This window comes from Cupressus sempervirens, chromosome 5 (genome assembly GCF_028749045.1).
Source record: "Cupressus sempervirens isolate cs-2001-9-10 chromosome 5, ASM2874904v1, whole genome shotgun sequence".
In the NCBI taxonomy this organism is placed as follows: Eukaryota; Viridiplantae; Streptophyta; class Pinopsida; order Cupressales; family Cupressaceae; genus Cupressus; species Cupressus sempervirens.
This window is the reverse complement of record NC_143122.1, coordinates 272,037,686-272,061,292: the sequence shown is the minus strand read 5'-3', so window position 1 is coordinate 272,061,292 and position 23,607 is coordinate 272,037,686. Positions and strand designations below refer to the sequence as shown.

The following is a 23,607-nucleotide window of genomic DNA, read 5'->3' as shown; positions in this document are numbered from 1 at the left end:
ATGAAGGGAAAGCATACCATCATCTTGAATGGGTGGGGGCGGCCCCTACTATTTTAAAGCTAGCTTGACTATCTCAGTCAAGAATTCCAGCCCTATCCTGCCCCCTGCACATGAAGGCCCCTTTCGACGTGTAATGATTGATTAATAGGTAGGGGTCCAGGGCCCCCGAGCCACCCACTATAGTGGCTGGGCCCTATAATTCATCCCCCGCCTGGACTACCCCCACCCAAAATTTTCATGATCAGAATTGATTGTTTGATAGAAGCAAGGATTGATGTTCACTTTTGAGACAAAGAGGATGTGACTGAAAAATCTATCAATATCGCAGCAAATTACTTGCTCCAGTGATAACAAAGATTGGGTGACACCTCATTATATTTTAATCACTATTTTAAAGTAATTATTTGTTGGCAGAATGATTATATGATTGCAAATTATATAACAAAGTTGGAATGACTAGTTACAAAGAGGTGTGTTTCTTTGGGGAGCGGTAAGCACCTCTCCATAGGTATAAATAAGAGATGTAAACACAAACATTAGGACAAAAGAAACAACAAGACATTTGATAAAAAGAAGCAATACAATAATTATATTCATATTCTTGTGAGGAGGGGTAAGGGCATTAAAATGACTTTAATATGAAGTGATGTATATTATATTTTGATGATAAATAAAAAATCTTTATTTGTTTTATTTCAAGGCAGAGAGTACAAATTACAAATTTGATTCTTTCTTTACGATTAATAAGGCAGTTATTAAATTATTCTGTCAAAGCGTTCTTTGTTTGATAAACAGGGAATAGTGTGAAATATCAAGAATATCATATTGAGATGATATATCTCTATATGCTTGACAACATGATGTGTTCTATAACAATCCTCCCTAGCTAAGAGGGAGTGTTAAGGTTGTAGCTTCAGTTGGATTGGTTAAATCATTGTTATTGGTAAATCATCATATATATATATATATATATGGTTACATATACTATTGTTAATATTAACTAATGATGATTAACCATAGAGACATGTCTCCTCCTCTCATATTTATAAGAGCTTCAAATTTGCATTTGGAACACACCTATAACAATGGCAGTGTTATTACGTTTGCAGAAAACTATCCTTGTTTATTAACACCTCTTCTTTAGAATATGGAGTTCCGTTACTGTTGCTATGTGCTTTTCTTAACTTTTTGCTCCCCTTCAATATTGGTATGTTGTTTTTTATATAATTTTTAGTGGTCCAACTTCTGCCGGTTATGTGTTGAGAGTCGGTCGATAGCAATTTTACAGTGAGTATGCCAACATCCATAACTTTTAAGTCAAAATATTCCAGTAGTCTTTGCATAGCGATATAATTGTTCTGAATTTAAAACTTCATCTTCTGCAATTTAAATGGTATTCTTTACAATAATATTGTGGTCTTCTCATCCACTTCAATATATATATATATATATGCAGTGATTATTTTCTATAGTTGGTATGCATCTCTGATTTTCTTACATTTCCAGCATGGCTCTGATACCATGTTAAGTTTTGTGATCGCCGCAAATATAATAGCACTGCTTATTCGGTATGTGTTTTACAAAGGCAGCAATCTCTTGCTTTTATATTGTGGCTAAGACAAGAAGAGACATATCCCTTCATGGGACATGACTATTAATTGATTTTGTTTTTTATGATCAGTACATATTAGACAATTATTAATTTTATATACATATATATGTATACATCCATGTGTGTGTCTGTGTATTTATACATTAATTGTCTAATGATTACTAATCAGAATGATTAACTAGTAATCATACCAATGTATCTCATGGTTAAAACTTAAACCAATCCAACTGAAGCTACAGCATTAACAGTAAGCATCACACTTCTAACAAATGGTGAATTCACACCCTTAAACTTCTCTAATTCTAGACAGACATCTGCGATAGAATACCTTTAAAACACGCAAAGCTTTTTAGCCCTTCTCAAGACCAGATGCACGAGATTTCTCAATCTGACTCTTATTTGGCTAGTATTAACACTTGCAACCATTTCTCGGAGTGATAAATACATTTTGGAAGAGTAATGGATTCCGTAGCTCCTATTCATGTGTGGGAAAGATTGATATTTGTTTTCAGACCCATAGATATTCTATTTCATTGACCTTTGACAGTGCTGGATAGTGAGGAATGTCTAAAAAATTTAATGCTACAGCTAGGAGGTGTCATACTAATTGTGGAATGTTGAAAGTGTGTCTGCAATTGGCTGCTATTCCTCTTGTTCTGCTGCAGCAGACTTGAAATCACATGTAATTTGCTCTGTTCAAGTGGTGGGTTATCTATAGCAGCTGGTAGCTTGTTTCTGTGACAGTGTTTGCTTGAGCGGGATGCTTATTTTTCCTATCGCCATAGCAAGGAGTCCTGTGCCTGATAGAAGTGTTTAAAGGGAGGTGGTCATTGTTCATAACAGCTGTAAAAACGCTACTGCTTAATTCTTCATTCCAGTTCTGAGTTCTTTCAAGCTATTCTTATGGACATGAGATCCATTTAATGAACTTTCAAATTTAATTTTTGTTCTTCCAAGAAATTTGTAACAGTACTCATTGAACATAGGAATATCAGTTTCAGACCACTCTACTAGCTGAAAATCTATATTTTGCATGTTAATGTTGTGGGTTTCCATTTGACAAAATTGAAAGAACAAAAAATTAGGGGGTACTCTTACAAGTTAGTCAACTGTACAGTGTTTTGTAAATAGAATTTGTAATATAGTTGGCATGATTATATGAACCGGTTCAACTATAAAGTCAGTCTCACACAGCTTCATTGTATGCACGTACTGATCAAAATGAGCGATTTTATCCCATTATTCATCCTATCTGTGAATTGGGAGATGACTATGATTGGCCACACTTATTCTGAACTCTATGCTAGCATTCTTGACATTCAGTTTGAAGTTGCTTTTTCAAGGGTAGTTAACTATAATAAACAATTTCGAATAGTTTCCCTCCAAGTTTGCATGCAGAGAAGAGAATATACTTTTCTTAACGGAGATAATATTTTGTTGTACATACAAAATACTGACATGCTGTACAGTATTAAAGGTCAACATGGTCTTTCCTGTCTTGTTCTTCTCTTGATTGTTTTCGTCAAACCATTTGCAGGGAAAAATAGTTCTGCCAAGGGGTCCACCTAATTTTGGATGGGATCCAATATTTCAACCTGATGGCTACACAGAAACGTAAGACAGAAATAAAATATATTTTGGATATGGAATTCTTGAAAATTGCATTGGTGATATGTGATGAATTTTAATTGCCATGGTGCAGTTATGCAGAGATGCTGAAGGAAGAGAAGAATAAAATCTCTCATCGTAGAAAAGCTTTGGACAAAGTCAAGGCTCATTTTGCTGCTGCTAATTACATGTTTAATACTGATTGAAGGTTATACATTTGAAGTTCATTTTAACCTTCATTTTATTAGTTGGTAACAATAACCAAGTAACAACAAAAATGTCTTGTTAGTCCTTGCAGGGAACTAATGTTTTCAGTGGACTCAACCTATTAACTTTTAAAATCGTAAAAACATCTACGATTCTAAAGTTTGTAAAGTTCTATTTTTAAATTCAATTTCTGTTCACTAATTTTTGTTTTCTCATTGATCAATACTAATTTTACTGGCGTTTAATATTTTTTCAACTCAAGAAAATAACAAAAATAAAAGCTATAGATAAGTATCAATTAATTGCAACTATCAATGATGACAGTGTCCTGAGTATTGGTCATGACATGTGACGTGGCCTTATCTACAGTATTGAATGAAAAAAATGCTGAAAACAAGTCGGTCTTGTTGTATACTGAGGCTGAGCAATAACCTAGGATGAAAGATAACCTCTTTTAGGCTGAAAATGGAGCTTTAACATCGTTTTTGAGCCATGAACGATACGTGTCATAACGCCTCTCAAATCCTCCTGCAAAACTATGCTGCCATAATTAATTAGCTTGCTAAGGAGGAGGAGCGAGGCGTTTAAGTTACCAGCAAAACCACTAGCGCTACCCAAGAAGAGAGCTTGGGGTGCGCAAAATTATCAATCTGCATACTCTTGGAAAGTGCTCAACTGTACTTTAATTGACTCACCTTGATGGGAACCTCTATATATCCATCTCCCACCGCATGTGGTTGGGTGATATTTGATTAAGAAGAGATCCTTATGTGCATGGCAATAGATTTTGCAGCTGGTCAGCCACTTAAAAAATGATCAAACCTTTTGAAAGACGGGTACTCTTCCATCTTTCTTTGCAAGTGGGGAACCTTAGCAGTGTTGTTATTTTTGTGTGTTGCTTAAGAAATGACAAATACTTATTATAAAGGTCTCACTTAATTATTATCAAGGTCTCACTTAATTATTGTCTTCAAATATTATAATTAGAATTAACTTTAGATTATTAAAATAAAATTTTAAAATTCCAAAGGCTATGTAAGAATTATAATAGTAATTTTTTTAAAATTGCAAAATGATTTTTAGTTTCTGCTTATGGCAGGTAACTATTACATTCATTAAATGTAATAATATTTTTGAACAGATCAATTAGAGTTGAAGTTTTTTTTTTTTTCTCAATTTCTATTTACTAAAGTTTGGTAATTTTAGCATATTTAATATATTTAAACAATACTATCTATTTACAGTTTTATTTAAAGAATTTGAAAAAAGCACATGGTTTTGCTATAATGTCGTTTAGTGCAAACTTATTGACAATTGTACAATCATTAAATCAACATAAATGCTAGGGCTCTTTTGTTACTTTGCCTTATGCTCCTTCATTAAATCAAGTAGTAATCCCCAATTTGTCTTATTAGGTGAAAGGTCATGATCTATGGCTGTGCTCAAAAGGCCCCTACTTGCATTGACAATCCCAATTAGGGCTTCAGTTAGGCTACTCTTGCACTTATATTCTATAGCTGATTGCATTCAACGGGCTTCAACTTTGGGTATGTAGCATCATAGATGTCCATAGGATTTTCCAAAAGCACTATGTTGGCTTGCAAGCCTTCATTTAGAAACCCTAGACTAGAAACAAAAACATTTAGTTCAAAACATAAGATGTGTCGATTTTTGCTTCAATTTGTAAACAGGGATTGATATCAATTGTTGCAGATATTGCAATTGTTGATTTAGTCTAATACCTCTCGTTTTGTAGACTTAGTTATTAAAGTTCTATATGACTCTTCTATAGATGCATTAGCCCTTATTTGATATTTAAAATGCAATACTTTGATATATTGAGTAATTGATTATGTCAGGTTATAACAATTTCCTACTTGCAATGATGATGCTTTAATTGCTCTTAGTTAATGTTATGATGATGTCATATAGTGTCTTAGAAAGATGTTTATTATGTACTTATGATGATGATATGTTCATGTTAGAATATGATGTTATTTATATTTAATTTTATTATTATACTTACCCCATACTTGCACGTGTATGGTTTATGCGTGAGTTTTACGTTTATGTTTGACGTGCCTGATATGGTTGAGGAAGTCATAGAATCTTGCTAGTCGGGATCTACACAATGTACCACTCCCTGTCGTTGTCTATTTAACTTAGATATGTATGCACATGTACATCTGCGTATTTTATACAGATTTGCAAGTACTAGACACTGACTTCCCTGATTTGTCGAGATGAGTGTGCCCTATCACAATAACTTTATGGTAAGAATAACGAGATAATATTTAGGTCCAATCTCTGCCATAGCCTAATTACTTGTCTTGAGAAGGATGACATATATCTCACTTTCCACCCTTTTTAAACCCATGAGTTTATCTTTGTTTGTGTTGTTCACTTTTGAATTTTGGTTAGTTTTGGTAATGTTGCTTTTATGTGGATTTGACTATGTGATTTATTTGGTAAATGTTTTAATTATAATATTTGGGTTAATCATATAATATCAAGAATTATTAAATATTATTTGATTAAAAAGAAAATATTAAAATATGAGAATATTTAATTACTTGAAAATAAATTAAATATGTGCTTTAATTTAGTAGTCTAATTAAAAAAATTGGTTAAAGAGAAATTAAAATATGATGATATTTAATTGATTGGAAATTAATTAAATATGTGCTTCAGTTTAAAAGATTTAAATTAAAAGTCTAATTTAAGAAGTTTGATAAAAGGAATTAAAAAATTAAATATTTAATATTTTTTTTTTATAATTATTTAATTAATAATAATCAAATTAGAGTTGTATTTATATAATGAACTTTAATTATTATTATTATTAATTTAAATAATAAACTATGATTTAAATAGTGCCTGCACTACTAATTAATAAAGTGGAGGAAAAGAAAAGAAAAGAATATTTTAATTATAAAGTTATTTAAGTGTGCATGAAATGATTAGACACTTAAAACATTTATATTTTTAATAAAGTTAGTGGCTTTTGAAATATTGGAGAACATAAACCCTAGTTAGGGTTATGGTTTTTTATTAGAGGGTTTGTAGTTCATTTAAAAAACACACTAGTTTTGGGGAGTAAAATTTGAAATTGGAGTAAAGAACTGTTGAAAGTTTCAGAAGGTTTGGATTTGCATGTATTCAGAGATTGTCTTGGATTTTACCTACGGTTTTGAGGTAGGGTCTTGAAACCCATTGTAGTATTTTATAGAAAGATATGTCTACTTCATGTCTTCTTGGGTGCTTGCATAATGCTTATTAATTTATTGTATTGATTTTTGGATAAAGAATTATGTTGTAGATTTTGAAAAGGAAAACTTATTGATTAAGAAAACTTGTAGAAAAGTTCAAAAATTTATTATAGTTGTATTCTTTTAAAAACCTTTCTAATATAGGGATAATTCAATTATAGAAAATTGGAAGATAAAAACAAATTAAACAACTAGGGTTTTAACATTAAATTTTTCATGAGAACCATGTGATTATAATGAATTTTCTAATAAAGATAAATATTCTTCTTATATCTAAAATAATTCGGTTGCAAAATTTATTGGAAAAACAAAAGATTAATTGAGAGGAAAACATGTTGTAACTAAATTTATACATGCATGAGAAAACAAATATACTAAAGATAGAAAATTTTGAAAGATCAAAGACATATGAAAATATTGATTTCATGTTTATTTTTATTTCATAAAAATTTAATTTAATTTTCAGATTAATTTTTTAATTTTTTTCTTTAACACAAACAAACAAACATTTTTTTTTATATAATGATTAATAAGCATGATTAGGTGACCACGCAGTCGGCAGGTAGTGACTTCTTACCATTTGGGTCCTCCTTAGTTTGACAGATGTTGAATGTTCATGGATATAGTTGTACCATTATCATTCTTTATTCTTATCTTATAGATTTATATTCAGTTGATGTATGTACGTTATCATGTATCTCGTATTTTGATGTACTTGTATCTATTCTCGCATACCCTGCAACATGTGTAGTGAATGTTATTCATTGGATGTATTTTCGTTGTATCAGTTGTACTTATGAACTTGCTTATAAGATAATGTATTTGTTATTCCCCTACGATTTATGAATATGTACTGGAGACTTAAACTAATTATTATAAACTTCTTGAACATTACTCAACATGAAGGAACCCTTGAGGAATGGAAAATTATATTTGTAATAACTTATGTGTACTTGATGTATGTGTATGTTGCTTCTGCATTGTTATCTTGTTTTGCTTAAACTTTTCTAAATAATAGCTCAGTAAACATTGAATCATGTTACGTTATTTCTCTTGGGTTCTCGAGCGGGTCATTACATTGGGCTTGACCAATATTCTTGTCTCCAAAATTGAACTGCCTTATCAACTATTTAAGGGTTCAATTTAATATTTAGTAATAATTTAATACCAAACTGTTGGAGGCTTTGTTGGTGTTTTTCTGTCATGTTGCATGGGGTTGTAGTAATAGGTCGTTGTTGATGGGGATGCAAAATCCTCAAGGGTCAACATTGGAAGCTAAAAGATGTGTCATAGTTTTACCAAGTTTTAATGTCATTCTTTCAGAGCATTGCCATATTACAGATTAAGTTGACAGTGGAGTATATGTTAAGATAATCCCCATACAATTTTTTGTTAGTTCGTCTTGGTATAGAGCCATTTTTTTACGAGTACCGACATGTTGCATTTAAATATGTAAATCTTGATATATTAATTAAATTTTAGGTCTTAGACCTTTTATTAAAATAATAATAATATAATAACAATATGTAACAAGATAAATATTATCAATATTTTGAAAAATCTAAAGTCAACGCACAAGTATACATCTGGATAAATTCATGTATTCGTTTAATTGTTCTAAGACAAGTTCTTATGTGCAAATGTGTTGTAAACTTGTGGTTTATAGTATATTTAGTTCTCCATATCCATGTATGTATTTGTTCGCTGTTACTGCACCCACTCGTTGCAAATTAGTCATTCTAATAATTTATTTCCTTCTACTTGCCACAATAGATAGGGACTTGTTCTCGAACATAGCTCTTGTTATTTCTTAAAACTTAAGTCGAAATTAGTCTAAAGTTTGAGGTTTTCATTTGAAATTGAAACAAGAGCTAGGTTTTTTAGTTTCTAAAAATTGACCCCTTCAAAAAATGTCTCTTAAGATTGTTTGTCAAAAAAGTTGAAACAAACATTTGATGTGACTACTACTATTAGTGACTGACAGTTGCATATAAATTTAATATCTAAGTACAAGTCCATTAATTATTATTTGAATTTTTATCAATGTGAAATGGGAATCAAATATCGTAGTGTCAAGACTTGGATCTTGCAAACAATTTTTTTTGCCTTGGTGTAGGATTTAGTGCTTAAAAAGTATGTAGAGTGCAAGAAAGGAGCGACTCTTGATACTTTCTTGGATTCAAAGTGGCTTTAGGTATAAACAAGTAGGATTGATTAGTTAATGTCATAAGTAAACATTATGAGGTAAACAAAATGAACTAACACGCCAAATCTTTAGCATGAGTGGAGCTCTTAAGATAAGATAAGATAAGATAAGATAAATTTATTAATGTCCAATAGGAGACCAATGAGGGTCTAAGGGACTGGAAACAATACAAAGGGCAAATGCCAGTAGGGGGGAGCACCAAACTATGTCCAAAGAAAGAACGTGAAAGAAAAACAACAAAAGAACCAAGAAAAGAAATAACAACTAACTCCTCACAGGTGAGAAGTAGTCCATAATGGAAAGGTGGGCATTAGAGAAATCTGGTACTCTGGAAGGTCGTTGTCGAGTGTGATCTCTACGGGGTCTCACAGATCTGGTGTGAACCAAGATAGTATAGGGAGGCCGCTTCAATCCTCAAGTAGGGATTGTAGGATTGAAGAAAGAGGTGATGAGCTATGTAGGAGTCGATGTCGAGAAAAGCTGGAGCTATATAGTGTGCTTGTAAAGCCACATGGTCTCCTAAAGGTAGAGTGCAAGACAATGTTGGTCAATATATTTGAAGAATGAGGGAAGAGACCGACACTCTCTGAACAAATAGTAGAATCTCCCTTGGATCTCATAGTAAATGGGACAACGAAAAATAAAGTGAGACTTTGTCTCAACCTCCCCAAGGTGACAAAGCCAACATATCTTGTCCTCACTATCTATCTGGTGATCAGTCTGAATACATAGCTGGTGAGATCCCACTCTAAAAGATCCCAAGGAGATGTGAAGAGCACGAGTTCAATGATGGGTGAGGTACCATAGGCATAAGATGATCCCATCCTGGATATCAAGGAAGTGCTTAGCATAAAAGTTCATATGTGAGTATTCCTCTAGATGTCAAGATAACTTGCTCATTCAATTCCTGTTGAGGTGGAAAAAGATGGGCTGGAGCATCTAGAGAAAACTAAAAGGGGGGAAGATGACCTAGACTAATACCAATTGAGCCCAAGAGGGCAGAGAGTTGGGTGTACTAGTAATGAGACCTATGGCCGGAGTCCAAACTTACAACCTCATAGAGGAATAGTAAGCCAAGTAGGAATATTTGTGATGACCATCGAAGGAATCAGTGAAGCTCCGAAGTCGGTGAAGAAGCCAAACTAAATCAAAGATGGTCCACAATCTGAAAGGCGAGCACCAAACTCAGCTAGAACAATGCTGTGTGTTGTGGACTAGTGACATTTGATAATGCACCAAAGGAAAAGAGTTTGGATTCTCTCAACAGAGGCCCAATCAGATTCTAAGAGGGAGGGGCGCCAAACAGTAGAGCCATAGAGGGCATTCAACTTGACCAGGGAGTCAAGAATGGACATCTTAGTCGTGGTGTCGAAAGCAATGTCGTTCATGTTGAAAACATTATCGCTCAAGAATAACGAGGGAGCCAAGCCCCTTGTTGACTCTAGGCTGCATGGCTAGTCTTAGGCTAAACTGAGGTCTAGAAAACTCAACCCCCAAGTAAGTATATGAAGATGCAATCTTGATCTCGGTACCCTAGAAGTAAAAATGGAGGTGTGATGTCCTCAAACAATTGAAGACCATAACTCGAGTCTTGTCCAGATTTACAACTAGCTCACGTGAGTTGCAGAAAGAGGCCAAGCCATCAAGGAGCTGCTGAAGACCATCAAGGTAAGATGCTAGGAGAATCACATCTTCAACAAATAGGAGAATAAAGATCAATACCCGATGTAAGTAACAACCATCGTTTGGGAGCGAGCAATCACGAAGAAATCTCAAGCTTGTTGATGTAGATGCCAAAGAGAGTGGGGGAGAGAGGGTAGCTCTGTTTCACCCTGATAGTGCTTTGGATAAGGTCAGAGAATCCTTGTGGAGTCTTGAGTCTGCCCACAACACACTCGTATAACCTCATAATAGCTGTAAGGAGTATCTTTGAGATCCTGATGTCCCTAAGACGTTGAAAGAGAGCCGCCCGAGGAACAAAGTTGAAGGCTTTGCGAAAGTCAACAAAATAGTAGTAAACTTTTGTTGAGCGGTGGTGAGCCTCCTTAATGATGGCCCATAAGGTCAAAATGTGATCAGTGGTATGAAAATATATACAAAACCCAATCTGACCTCTAGCTTGGCAATGCCATTGATCGAGCTCTCTGGATAGGATACCATTCAACATAGTCACATAGAGTTTGGCGAAGGTATGCCCAACCATGATGGTCCTGTAGTTCTCGAGGTCAGAAGCTATCTTAGATTATTTGGATCAGATAGACAATATGTTGTGACCAAGAGTCGGGAAAGCTAACACAAACCACTTGATCAAAGAGCAATATAAGAAAGGGGCCCAAGACGAAAATACCCAACTTGAAGAATTCAACTTGGAATCCTTCCTCATTTGGAGTCTTTCTACTGTTCATAACTCTAACTACCTCACAAATGTGGTAAAAGGAGAATAGTGACAACGGGTGGGGGGGAGGATGAGATGGAGAGGGGGTTGGCCAGGAATATCATAGAGGGTGGAGGTGTGGGAGGCAAGGGAGTGAAGGTCCAAAGTGGAGGGAGGGGGTGGCGAGGATACATGGTGCACCAAAAGAGCTTTGGAGATTGGAGGAATGTGGCACAAAGAGATCTACACTGCAGTAAAGTAAAATTCTATTTCTTATGGCGAAGAAAGCGGTGATAGTTGAGCCTCAGCTGAGAGTAAAATGAGGAAGAAATGGGTGGAGCAGAGTGAAGCATGCGGTGAAAGGATTTCTAGTCCTCATCGAACCACTGGTTCATGGGGCAAGACCTGCGAGTGGGGTGAGGGGTGAGCAAGTAGGTCCAGTGGGGAATGGAGAGAAGGGAAGACTCCCACAAGGTGGATGCAAGTGAGTAAAACATGGAGGTGACATCCCCAGAGTTGGAGAAGAGGTCCTGGGGGGGAAGTTGTCTAAGGTGATGGATGAAGAACTCCACATCGCCATCGATGAAGCGAAAAGAAGTGCATTGGGGGGGGAGAGGGGGGATGGTGCTAGAAGATGAGGGGCAAAAAGAAGCAGATCAACAAGGGAGAGGAGGTGTTAGGGGTCCCTGAAGGGTGATGCTAAGGAGGGCATGGTCAGCCAGAGGAAGAAAAGAGATAGTAAAGTGACAAATGAGAGGGATGGAGGAGGCTGTAGAGAGAACATAGTCCACAACGCTAGCACCAACACCATGTGGCCAACAAGTGAAGAGTTCGAAGCCAAGAAAGTAAGAGAGCCCATTCAAAATCACTAAGTTAGATGATTAAAAAAGCTGAAGTAAATTTTGACCATACCTAGTGAAGGGCCCCTAATGATCCTTGGAGAGCCGATCCAGACCCACAGAACCAGGATCAGAAGAAGTTGTACACATGGGATCAACCCTACGATCATGGAGGGGAGGTTGTAGGTCTCTGGTCTGCACATTAAAGTCTCCCATAATGATGATGTCCCCCATGGTAGAGAATCTGGTAATGTGCTCAAGAAGGTCCTCATAAGGGTCCCCACCCTCAGTGTTGTGAACTACACAGTATGAAGATGCTGGTAGGAAGTAGTAGACAACGATAAGATATCTCTATAGAGTGAGGTCCCTTGATCAATGCGACTCCACATGAACCTGGCACAGTTGTTGGAGTGAACCAAGGAAATAGTACTGAAAAGGTGGTCTTGAATAAGATAGGTAATCCCACCAGAGCACCGGACCTCGTCTCTAAAAGAGGAGAGCCACTAATAACCAAAAATACTAGGAAGCGGACGCATGGGACTCTCATGTGTCTTTGTAATAAAAAGAAGGTCAACAAAACCAATGACGTCATTAAGTAAGCCAGGCATAGACCAGAGGATACAATTACCATTCTAGCAATTGAGGCACAAAGAGCCTATGCTTAACTTTCGCTGAGCCCATCATTTGGCCTTAGATGCCACCCTCAAAACCCAACCTGTAGGAAAGGTGTTGCAGATTACTACTTTAAGATTACTGATGACTGCATATTTACCCTCTTATTTGGTTGCCACAACGAGGGCATCAGCTTGCTTGAGTTCTGCCACCTGTGATTGGGTGAGGTCCTCATCTAGGTAGATCTTAGGGGAAAGAGAGAATAACTTTCTCTTTTCCCTAAGACCTCATAACCTATCAGAGAGGGAGAGGAACCAAATGAAGAGAGTGCCATCTAGGACTAACCAACACTTGTCAAGAGTGATGTCTGAAATGTCCAGCTGATCCTTGAGGAAAGAGTATCAAGTAGTCGAGGAATCATCAATGGAGGGGAGACCATGGACTCGTAGGTTTAGTTTATGTGTTTGCCTAACCTGACCATCGTCCATCTTCCCTTGTACTAACTTCTCCACAGCTGAAAGGGGAGCCTCATCCGTAGAGTTGCATAAAAAAGACCAAGACTTCACCTTCAATTTAGTCTCCATTGACAGTGAAGAATGCCTATTGACGATCTTCGATTGTTTCTCTTTGATAGTGTCTAACTCCCTAAGTTGCATGGTAGAAGAGTCCAGATTAGCCTTAAGGCCTATATTTTCAATGACTAGAGATTGCACAATATTTCGTAGAGTGTGGTTCTTGGATTCCAACAAAGCCAACTATTCTACGAGTTTAATATAGAGTGAAGTTGACTGAGCAACAATATTTTGTAGGACAACATTAGCAAACTCCACTATAGTCAAGCGATCAGTGAGCTGCTGGAGTGTAATTGGATCAAATAAGGCTACCATAGCTCATAAAGGAAGGTACACCCACAAAAAAAAAGTGCCCCTGGAAATTCACAACTTTACCACAGACCAAACATTCTATCAAACACTTGTCACAATGCCACCAAATGCCTCTGCACAATAGTGAACAGAGGCATAGTTCACCAGTTAGACATTATGTCAAATGGTTCACGTGCAAAGAACCAAACGTTTCCTTCTCCCCCATGTGTTAAAGGTAGCAAGGGCATGACGAGCAGTCTCAGACAGTCGCAGCTCACATCAGGAGATGAATTCCTATACAAAATGATCTGGTTCCTAGAATGAGTGCGTTTGAATTTTTGCGAATACCAATTCTCTAGACTTCTAATTCTCAGATTAATCAGTGGACATGCAACCACTCCTCATAAGAGATCATGAAATTTTAGACTCTTTTAGGACCACAAAAAAGGTCATCAAATGATGGCCTATGATATTGAGTTAGCATACAAAATTTTCATGAGAATGCATGCACCTGTAACACACTCACGGTTGCACCTGACACACTCCCCTTGTCAAACACTTGTGTGTGGGAATTAAGGGCTTGCGGCTAGGTTGATGTCAAGTTGCAGCTCACGGCATTGGCTCAGCTCAGGGAGAATTACGCACCTCTGCTCGACTTAGTTATCAGATGAAGGGAAGTAAGAAGCACCATAGAAGGGAGAATTATGCACCTCGGCTTGGCTCTGATAAAGGTTATATATGGATGTAAAGGACATTAGAGTACATACTACATGAGTTGTTAGTAAATGTTGGTTGGATTATTTTTTGGTTCATTCCACAAGGATGCAACTATCCTCCATACAAAATTGCATTGTTTATCAAATTTCAAAAAATAGAAAACACAACGGATTTTCATAAAATTTTCAGCAGTGTTCTTCACGATCTCTATATTTTGTCGCAGAAAACAATAAAAAAATTGGAAAAAAAAATCGTGTTTTTGCAAATCTGGAAAAAAACGTGACTTGTTTTGTTATTGGTAGATTTTGTCGAGAGACTAGCCAATGCCATCCCACCAAAATGTACATTTCTCTCTCTTTTTTTAAAATATGAATAAATAACATTGTACGATTTATCTCTCTAAATGAACACCATGTCAATTTACTTACACACGTCAAAATCTTTATTAAAAGAAATAGAAATAGGAATCTATACATAACTTTAAATTTAGGTATAAAAGCCTAAGCCAACTTGATTTTGACCATAAAAAAATGTTTTAATCACTCTAAATTTCTCTCAAGATGATGCTTATTAGTTTTGATCCTCACTTGAATTCTTATATTATAAACTTTACTTTAAACGTATTATCATTAATTTTATTAAATTAGAAAAGATCATTGGAACTGTTGATGCAAGCCTCATCCCCTAAGAAAATATGACATTTGATTGTACTTGAAACATAAGTTATAGCAAAAGTAATGTATCAAAACTTATACTAAACCTATAGAAATATCTTGCAAAATTGTAATCTTATATTGAATATTTTGAAAGATTAATTTCACTTATACTTCTAGATCAAATCCCCACAACACTAACTTTAATTTCTCACCGACCAATCTATAATATCAATTAATAGTGAATCTTCATTAATATTTGAACATAAATATGATTATATTGAATAATTAATCACATTACCATCATTTGAAGTTGAATTAGAAGCTCTGTAATTTTATATGAACAATAAAGTGAGAAATTAACCACTAGTACGTTTGGCCTCTATTTTCGATGAAAGTGTTCGATGAGAGGCGAAATTGGCTTGGGAACTTTTTTGTTTTTGTTTATGCTCCTATGTTCGTCAAAATAGCGACGAACACGTGATATCTAAATAGTGATGAAAGCCAAATTGGCTTATGGACTTCTATTTTTCTTTATGCTCCTGAAAACATCAAAATAGCAACGAACATGGGATGTTGAAATAGAAACGAACATGGGATTATATTAGAAAAAAAATGAAAGTTGAAACATGGTTTTCATTGTTTCGTTGTGCCGAAGCGCTTTTAGGCGGGAGGAGGCAGGTTCACATACATATCTTTTGGCATCACAAAGACAGTAAGTTCCACTTAAGTTAATGCATTACAATGCATGAAATATGGGGCACTCCTTGATGTGCAGTGAATTTGGAAAGTATGCCAGAGTAGTGATGCAAGAAGAACAAATTAAGCTCCCATTTGCTTTGCTGTTTCAAATGCCCTTCAATACTACCTCCAATGGACTTACTTAGCTGCTACCGAAACCATAGAGGTTTGTAAAATTAGGGTAAATAGTTCAAATTCGAACCTTGACATTATCTTCCCAAGCCACATCCCAAGTTTGAATCTCGGCATTATTTGCTATCAAATATGGTTAAAAGTAGTAAACTCTCACCAAAGCAGAATCCCCACAGTAAATTACACCGGACTCAAAATTTCAAGGGGGTGAGAATGAGAAAATGGGGGAAATGGGTTTCGCAAGTGAGAATGTGATAACAATTTGTAATAGGATTAGGCAGCCCAAGTGCTTCATACGTGCTACTTTCCTATTTGATTATGCACAAAATTGTTCTTCTCAATCACAACAAGGGTTACAATGTTCTTAGGGAATGATTAATGGTTAATGGTATTTCTACACAGAGTTCTTGTGGTTACAAAGGGGTTTTAGTTCTATAAATAATTACATCATCCACCTTCTTCTCATAGATTTTTGCCCAACCTTATCATTATTGTGGCAACATGTCTACTTGCATTTTTGTCCAATTTTAATTTTGTGAAAAACAATTTTATTTGTAGCAAATTTAGCTTATACCAATAAAAAAATTAGAAATGGCATCCAATAATCAAGAAATACCCTAGAACAAATTGAAAAATTGATTTTTTTTTAAACTAGCGATACAACACACAATAGCTCTGTTGCTTTCTACAGATACTTCATATGTCTAGTAAGACCCGGTCTGCTTTAGACTGTAATCCTCCTGGACATGAATTTGATTTTTTGTTGGCGGAGTTTAAATAATTTGCATAGGGTATTCATAAATCCCTATAGTTTCTAGACCATTCTAGATATGCTGAGGCGAGAGAAGAATTCTCTATAGTTACATATTCAAAATACTCATCAATTGACAAAAGTGGCTGAAATGCTTGTTCAACAAAAATAGTTTCTTTTTAACAATGTTACTAAAGAAATTAAATGTCTAAACTTTGTGGGTGCTCTTGCACCACCCTGAGACGATGTTTTATTTTCATTCTCAATGTTTGTCACCCAATTGTAAGTATTGGTGTACGAGGATGAAGGTGCTACTTTCACCTTTCTGTGCAATGAGACAATAAGCCCCTAATGAACCAATGCTTCATTGGCCTAATGGTTGGTTAGTTTTCAAACTTCATTGATAGTTCTTTGAGCCAATGATTCTAAGATTGTGTGTTCTTGTGTTTTCCTTGTTTGGTATTATTGATCTTTGGCACAATCTCATAGTCATCTCGCAACAATTTGATTTTTGCCTCATGCTTTCTTCAAAGTGTCATAGGAGGCTGTGTTGTCACTTAGGTTTGCACCCTTGTCCAAGGCCTATGCGCGAGGACAACCTAGTGAAACATGGAAACAACCTCCAAGCTGTGGGACTTAAACTGCGAGGTTGAGTCTCCAGAGAAGGCCGGCTTCCTCTTACTGTCAGGGCGCACCTATCTATTCTCAGAAGGGAAAGGGAGAAAGAGAGCATTAAAGAAAATCTACCTAGTCTAATCTAAGGCGGTGATGCACCAAAATAGAGTGTTCAGACTCATTTTTCTGCCCATATATGCACTACGGAACTAGGGTAACATTCAAGGTCATACATTCATTCAGACTTATATCAACCAACAGCCACATGCAGATCAGGAGACCAACTGAATAACACCAAGAACAGAAGATTTCACTTGTATATTATTCAATAGGCCAAAGATAGATACAGTATGCAGAACACTGATCTCAACAATGCATCAACAAGAGGCAAAACGATACACATACACGTTGATGGCTGAAAGAGATGATATAGGATGTTTATCTAGTTCAGAGACAAAGGGATTTTTCACTGCAAGTCTGCAAGCAGCAGCCGAGAAAATCAGGAAGAGTCGACCCTTACAAAATGTACAAAATCTGCCTTTATAGTTCAGGCGTAACTGAGATCTTTTTGGCTGAAAAGACCCTGCAACCACCTGCCATTGAGTACCATGGAAGACAATCATGGAAAAAATCCCCAAAAAATTTGATCTCTTTCACCAATAATGTCTTGAGAAGACTGAAAGCGGTGCCATAACTACGCTCCGACCTGGTAGATGGATCAACGGGTGGGTGGAGTGTCATTCTGTGTTTTACATTTACTCTGGTAGGTTGAGATCGATCATGGAGATCAGATCGCATGACAAAAATCGATTATCCTCGCCTCCTGGTTCATGAATCCGTCGAGGTCAAAAGATCAACCGGGCTCCCCATGCGTCAACTAGGCCGCGCGGGCCAATTGCATTTCTTTATTTCGCCACCTGGAGGTCCTCCTGCGGTCGACCACCCTTTTCGTGAGACTGGGCGCTATGTCGCTATCGAAAAAGTCTTCGAAGATCTCGATAGTGCCATAGCGCCTAAGGGTTTCAACTTGACTGCGCCACCTTTACCATCTAACCGCAACTGCGCGCAATCGCTACGTTGACGCGATGATCGCAATGACCACCACCCGTTAACCATCTTACTTACTGTGCTTCCAAAACCAGGCCCACGAGGACACGTGGTGCACGGGTGCTAACTCGCTATCATAAAATCCACGCGGCTTCTCCATGGCGAGATAGCGCCCGCCGTCGATCCTTTCCAATCCGACAGTCACAAAGCTCTCCCTCCTGCGACCCTCCTTTTTCTCATGATTCGCCGGGCCCGTTGATACGTGGCATCTCCTCGTTGGTCTGTTGGTCACTTAAATCTAACTGCACCAGTAGCATGGAATGTGGCCCCGCCAGGACACGTGGTGCACAGGCGCTATGTCGCCGATGTTAATTCCCGGGTAAGTCTCGATAGCTAGACAACGCCAGTCGTAGATCCCTGCGGATCCGACGATCGTGAAGACTCACCATTCGTGCTGAGACTACTGGGCCCACTGTATGTTGTGCACTGACTCATACACATGGCACTTCCCTATTTGGTTCGACGAAACATCAGCTGGCAACCCAAGACCTAATCCGCAGAGTGACCACGTGTCAGATAGGCGCCATGTCGCTATGCAAAAATTGAGACCAAATTCCCATAGCGCCATAGCGCCCACTGACAGCGTGCCTTGATATTTACACGTGTCCCCATTTGATTCGCTATCTTGACGCCGGGCTGACAAATTGCGTTGCAGAGTACCGATGGGACCCATCTGCCTGATCCTTCCTCGCCACGGTGAACTTTCCGTTTGGGTGCTATGTTGCCATCGAAAAATGCATTGGTTTTCCGTTGGCGCCATAGCGCCTCACCGTGTTTTTGAAACCTCTGGGCCGTGAACCTGCCTGCCCGCCGCCACGAAACCTCTGACCTGTCGTACTCTGTGACCTGCGACCGGACCTTGAATGACACCTGGAAATCCTTGGTGAGACCTGGTCCTGTCGATCCACATGGCGAATGGTTGCCATGTCGCTATGATAAAATCCGCACATCTTCGCCATAGCAAGATGGCGCCATCCGTTGATGTGACCAAATCTAATGATCGTGAGGACTCGTCGTACCTCATGCTTTCGCCCTCCATGTCGATACACCTGACATCGCTTTGAGACACAGCCCCACCTGACACGCATCACCAGGGCGCAATGTCGTTGTCATAACCCTCGCGCAACTCCTCCATAGCGTGATGGCACTTACCGTTGATCTGAGGAGATCCGACGGTGGTGAACGTAAGCCCCGACTGTGTTAGCCGTGTCGACAGGAACTCTGACCTGGCACACGTGGTTTCTCCTGATTCGTAGCTGGAACACCTGATCACGTCGGTCGTTGAAACTTGTTGCCGTGACTATTTCCGCCGGGCGCTATGTCGCTATGGAGATTTTTTGGCCGATATGCGATAGCGACATAGCAGACAAGGCACCGTGGAACTTTTTTGACCCGCCAAACGCTGGACCCACCTCTGCAACGTGTCCTCAGGGCGTCATCACGGTATCATAAATATCATGCATTTTCTTTATAGCGCGATGGCGCCAACCGTCGGTCTGCTCAGATCTAACGGCCAGAAATTTGTAGGTTGTAACATTAAAACACTTACTCTAAGACTAACCGTTGCACGAGCCACGCATTCAAATTTAAATCCTTGGCGGTAAAACCAGAGGTAACACTTCTGGCGACTTGCAGGGGGCATGAGCCTGCTTAATGCATGACCAGTGCCTGAGAATGATCCATTGGGCCATGGAGTCAGAAAAGAGGGCCTGGAAGGTACAGAACCGAGAGCTGCAAGAAACTCTAACCCTTAATGAGGAAATCAAAACATTAAAAAACCCTTGAACTCTGGCTCTGTCCCTGCGACTTGGAAACAAAAAATAGGACCTGCTCAGCAACCTGAGACTTGTCAAAACTTTGAGAACTGGCGACTCAAGAAGTGAGCCATGTGCACGCGCACTTATTGCAATAGGAACGAACAGGAAGTAGCTAGGCTAACTATGTACATGGATTCACAATTTTCAGAAACAGGGCTTCAAATGGATCCCATTGACTGGAATGGGTAGAATTTCACCATTTGGCCTGCTTAGCTGGAACGCATTGGCCTGTTTGCAACTGGAGATCAGATAAGGGCCACTCCATAGTGGATCAAATTTGGAGTGCCTTCCTGGTTTTTCTCTGTTTGAGTCCCACTTGAGAACTAAATCTCCTTCTCTGAAGATTCTGGCCCTTGCCTTCTTATCAAAACTCTTCTTCATCTGCTGTTGGTGTATCTCCAGGGTTTGCATAGCCTTGTTTCTTTTTTCTTCCAGTTCAATCAATTCTGCCATTCTCACTGACATGGGACTATTTTCAACCAACTCCGACTGATGAGCCAACTCCAAGGATGGGAATTCCAACGAGATTGGGAGTCTGGCCTCCCTACCATATACCAGCACAAAAGGTGAATTCCCAATAGATCTCTTGGGTGTTATCCTATCAGCCCACAGAGCAGTCCTTAATTTTTTATGCCAGACCCTCTAATTGTCTTCTATCGTTCTCCTTATGATTCTAATCAGATTCTTATTGGAGGATTCAGCCAAACCATTACCCTGCGGGTAGTAATTTGATGATGTGCTCAGATAGATATTGTGACTCATTGCCCATGCACAAATCTGGGTTCCAATAAAAGATTTGGCATTATCTGAGATGATAGTAGAAGGAGCTCCAAACCTAGATACAATTCCATCAAGGAATTCAACAACTGATGGCTCTGTAGCATCCTTCAAGGCAACTGCCTCTGTCCACCTAGTGAAATAATCGGTAGCAGCCAAGATCCATTTATGACCTGCACTAGATGGAGGATTAATGGGGCCTATAAAATCCAACCCCCACTGGGTGAAGGGCTGATCCACCTGAATGGGGTGAAGAGGAAGAGCTGCAAGTCTTTGTTTGCCTGAGAAAAAAGCACCTCTCACATTTTCTCACATACCTATAACAATCATGGAACAGAGATGGCCAGTAATATCCAGCCCTCATGATCTTCATGGTGGTTGTTCTTGCAGAGAAGTGGCCACCATCAGGGCCATCATGAAGTTCTTTAATCATCCTCTCAACCTGATCTTCTTCAATACATCTCAACAGGGTCCCATTAAAATCCTTCTTGAATAGGATATCATCAATCACAACATAGGGAATGGATTGTAGTCTATATTGTCTTCTTTTAGTTCTGTCCAATCTCTGAGGGTATCCATTCCATGATAAAAAGTTCCTCATGTCATCCATCCAGCTCCTTGGGGCATTAACATTTCTTTCCTCCTGCTGCTCTGCAATTACCATAGCAGTCCCTTCATCTGAATCCTGACCTGATAACATTTCCTTGCATAATCCTCTCCCTCTTACCAACTTGGTAATTTGAATATCAACATCATATTCCATTACCCTAGTGATCCATCCAGCTCTCTTTTCACTGATATCCTTGCTTAACAGGAAGTCTTTTACACTCGCATGGGGTACCAACAAATGGATCCTATTATGGGATAAGAGGTGTCTAAATTTCTTCAAGGCTCTAATGACTGCAAGGGCTTGCTTCTCAACAAAGCTATACTTATCTTCATATTCCTTGAGTCCTTCACTAAAGAAGGTGCTCCTCATTCTTGTCATTTGTCTGAGTCAAGATAGCAGAAACACTTGACTCACCACCTAAAGTGTAGAGGATGAAATCTTTCTCAAAATTTGGGTTCATGAGAGTGGGGCCTGAGGCTATGGCTGCCTTAATTTCTTCAAAACTCTCCTTCCCCTCCTTGATCCATGAGAAGATCATATCTTTCTTAAGCATGGCTGTGAGGGGTTTCACATGATGGCAAGATTAGGAATAAACCTTCTTACAAAATTTATCCTACCAAGGAAAATTTGCAGCCCTTTCTTGTGTTTAGGGAGGGGAAGGGCAAGTATGGCTCTTGTTCTTTCTAGATCAATGGTAAACCCATCCTTAGATACAATGTGTCCCAGTAATTTTCCTTGGCTTGTAGCAAAGACACACTTGGCTGGGTTGAGGGAAACCCCAAACTCTCTACATCTTAGAAATACCTGTCTCAAATGATCAAGGTGATCTTTTAAATTCTTGGAATATACAGTTATATCATCAAGGTATACTAAGACAAACTTGTCGATTAATCTTTTGAAAGCTACCTCCATTGCCTTTTGGAATGTGGCACCTGCATTTGTTAGTCCGAATGGCATCTTGCAATAAGCATAGGTGCCCCATTTAGTAGTAAATGTTGTCTTATATCTATTAGATTCTTTAACCAACACTTGGTTATAACCAGAAAATCCATCAAGAAAAGAGAACTTCCTTGACCCACTGACCTTGGACAGAATTTGCTCCATAGAAGGGAGAGGATGGTGATCCTTAAGGGAAGCCTGATTAAGATCCCTAAAGTCCACACACAATCTGATTTCTCCATTCTTCTTCCTTACAGGGACAAGGTTAGCCACCTATGATGAGTGTTTGATAGGAAAAATTATGTTAGCTTCAATCAACTTGGATAGTTCCTTCCTCATTAAGGGTTCAATCTTGGGATTCACCGGCCTCTATTTTTGCCTTACTGGTTTGACCCTATCAACTAAATCTATGGTATGCTGAAACAAACTAGGGTCAAACCCCTTTAAGTCATCATATGACCAAGCAAACCCATCATTAAATTCTTGACATAGATGAATGAAATTTTTTTGCTCAGCCTCAGAACATACCTTCCCCATGTTAAGAGATTTTCCATCAGCAATAGTAACTGGAGCATGATCATCCTTTTCTGCAACTAGGTTTATTCTTTTGCCCCTTGTCTGATCATCAGGATTAAAGACACTCTCCAAGGTAATGAGACCCTTGGGTAACTTGTTGGAACTGAGGTGACTGATCTGATCACCATACTGATCTTGTAGTCTTGACTGATTTCTTTCTAAAAATTCTGCTTCATTCTGCAAGAAACTCACAATCTTCTCATCAGACTCAAACACCTGCCAATGAGTATTATTATCAGGAACAACAGGCCTTATTACCACCCTTATTTGTTGCTTCTTCTCTTCCTCAAGATTCCCTGGCACATCATAAGATGCACCCACTGCTGCAAGTCTATCAGCATATTTTTTTTCTTTCTTAAGAATGCTTTGGATATTAAATTCTTGGAAACCCTCAAGCAAATCCCAGACTTTGTGTTTGTAAGACTTGAGCAGGCCATTTTTGGTGATATTCTGATTTCTCACTTGGTTCACTACCAACTCACTGTCTCCATATACTTTCAAGGCTTGAATTCCCCTCTTTTGGGCAAGTAAGAGACCTTGGATCAAGGATTCATACTCAGCCACATTATTAGTACAACTGAA

General features: G+C 38.1%; 1 protein-coding gene and 1 long non-coding RNA gene across 3 annotated transcripts in view; one reads left to right on the top strand and one right to left on the bottom strand.

Annotated features, from left to right (window-relative positions):
- The window catches only part of LOC149555616 (Inosine triphosphate pyrophosphatase family protein), a 54,123-nt gene extending 50,495 nt beyond the window's left edge, over window positions 1-3,628 (top strand). The window contains exons 7-8 of the mRNA XM_089833663.1: window positions 3,150-3,226; window positions 3,315-3,628. Of these exons, the coding sequence (XP_089689789.1) occupies window positions 3,150-3,226; window positions 3,315-3,426 (189 nt within the window). The 3' untranslated portion in view covers window positions 3,427-3,628. The remainder of the gene's footprint in view (window positions 1-3,149; window positions 3,227-3,314) is intronic.
- The window catches only part of LOC149555615 (uncharacterized), an 86,771-nt gene extending 82,461 nt beyond the window's left edge, over window positions 1-4,310 (bottom strand). The window contains exons 1-2 of one of the 2 annotated variants that reach the window (XR_016365330.1): window positions 4,123-4,310; window positions 3,877-3,955 (exon numbers count right to left, since the gene is read on the bottom strand). This is a non-coding gene — a long non-coding RNA (uncharacterized LOC149555615). Of the gene's footprint in view, window positions 1-3,693; window positions 3,956-4,122 lie in introns of those variants that run through there. The other variant, XR_016365331.1, reaches the window with a different exon arrangement.
- Window positions 4,311-23,607: the final 19,297 nt, after the last annotated feature.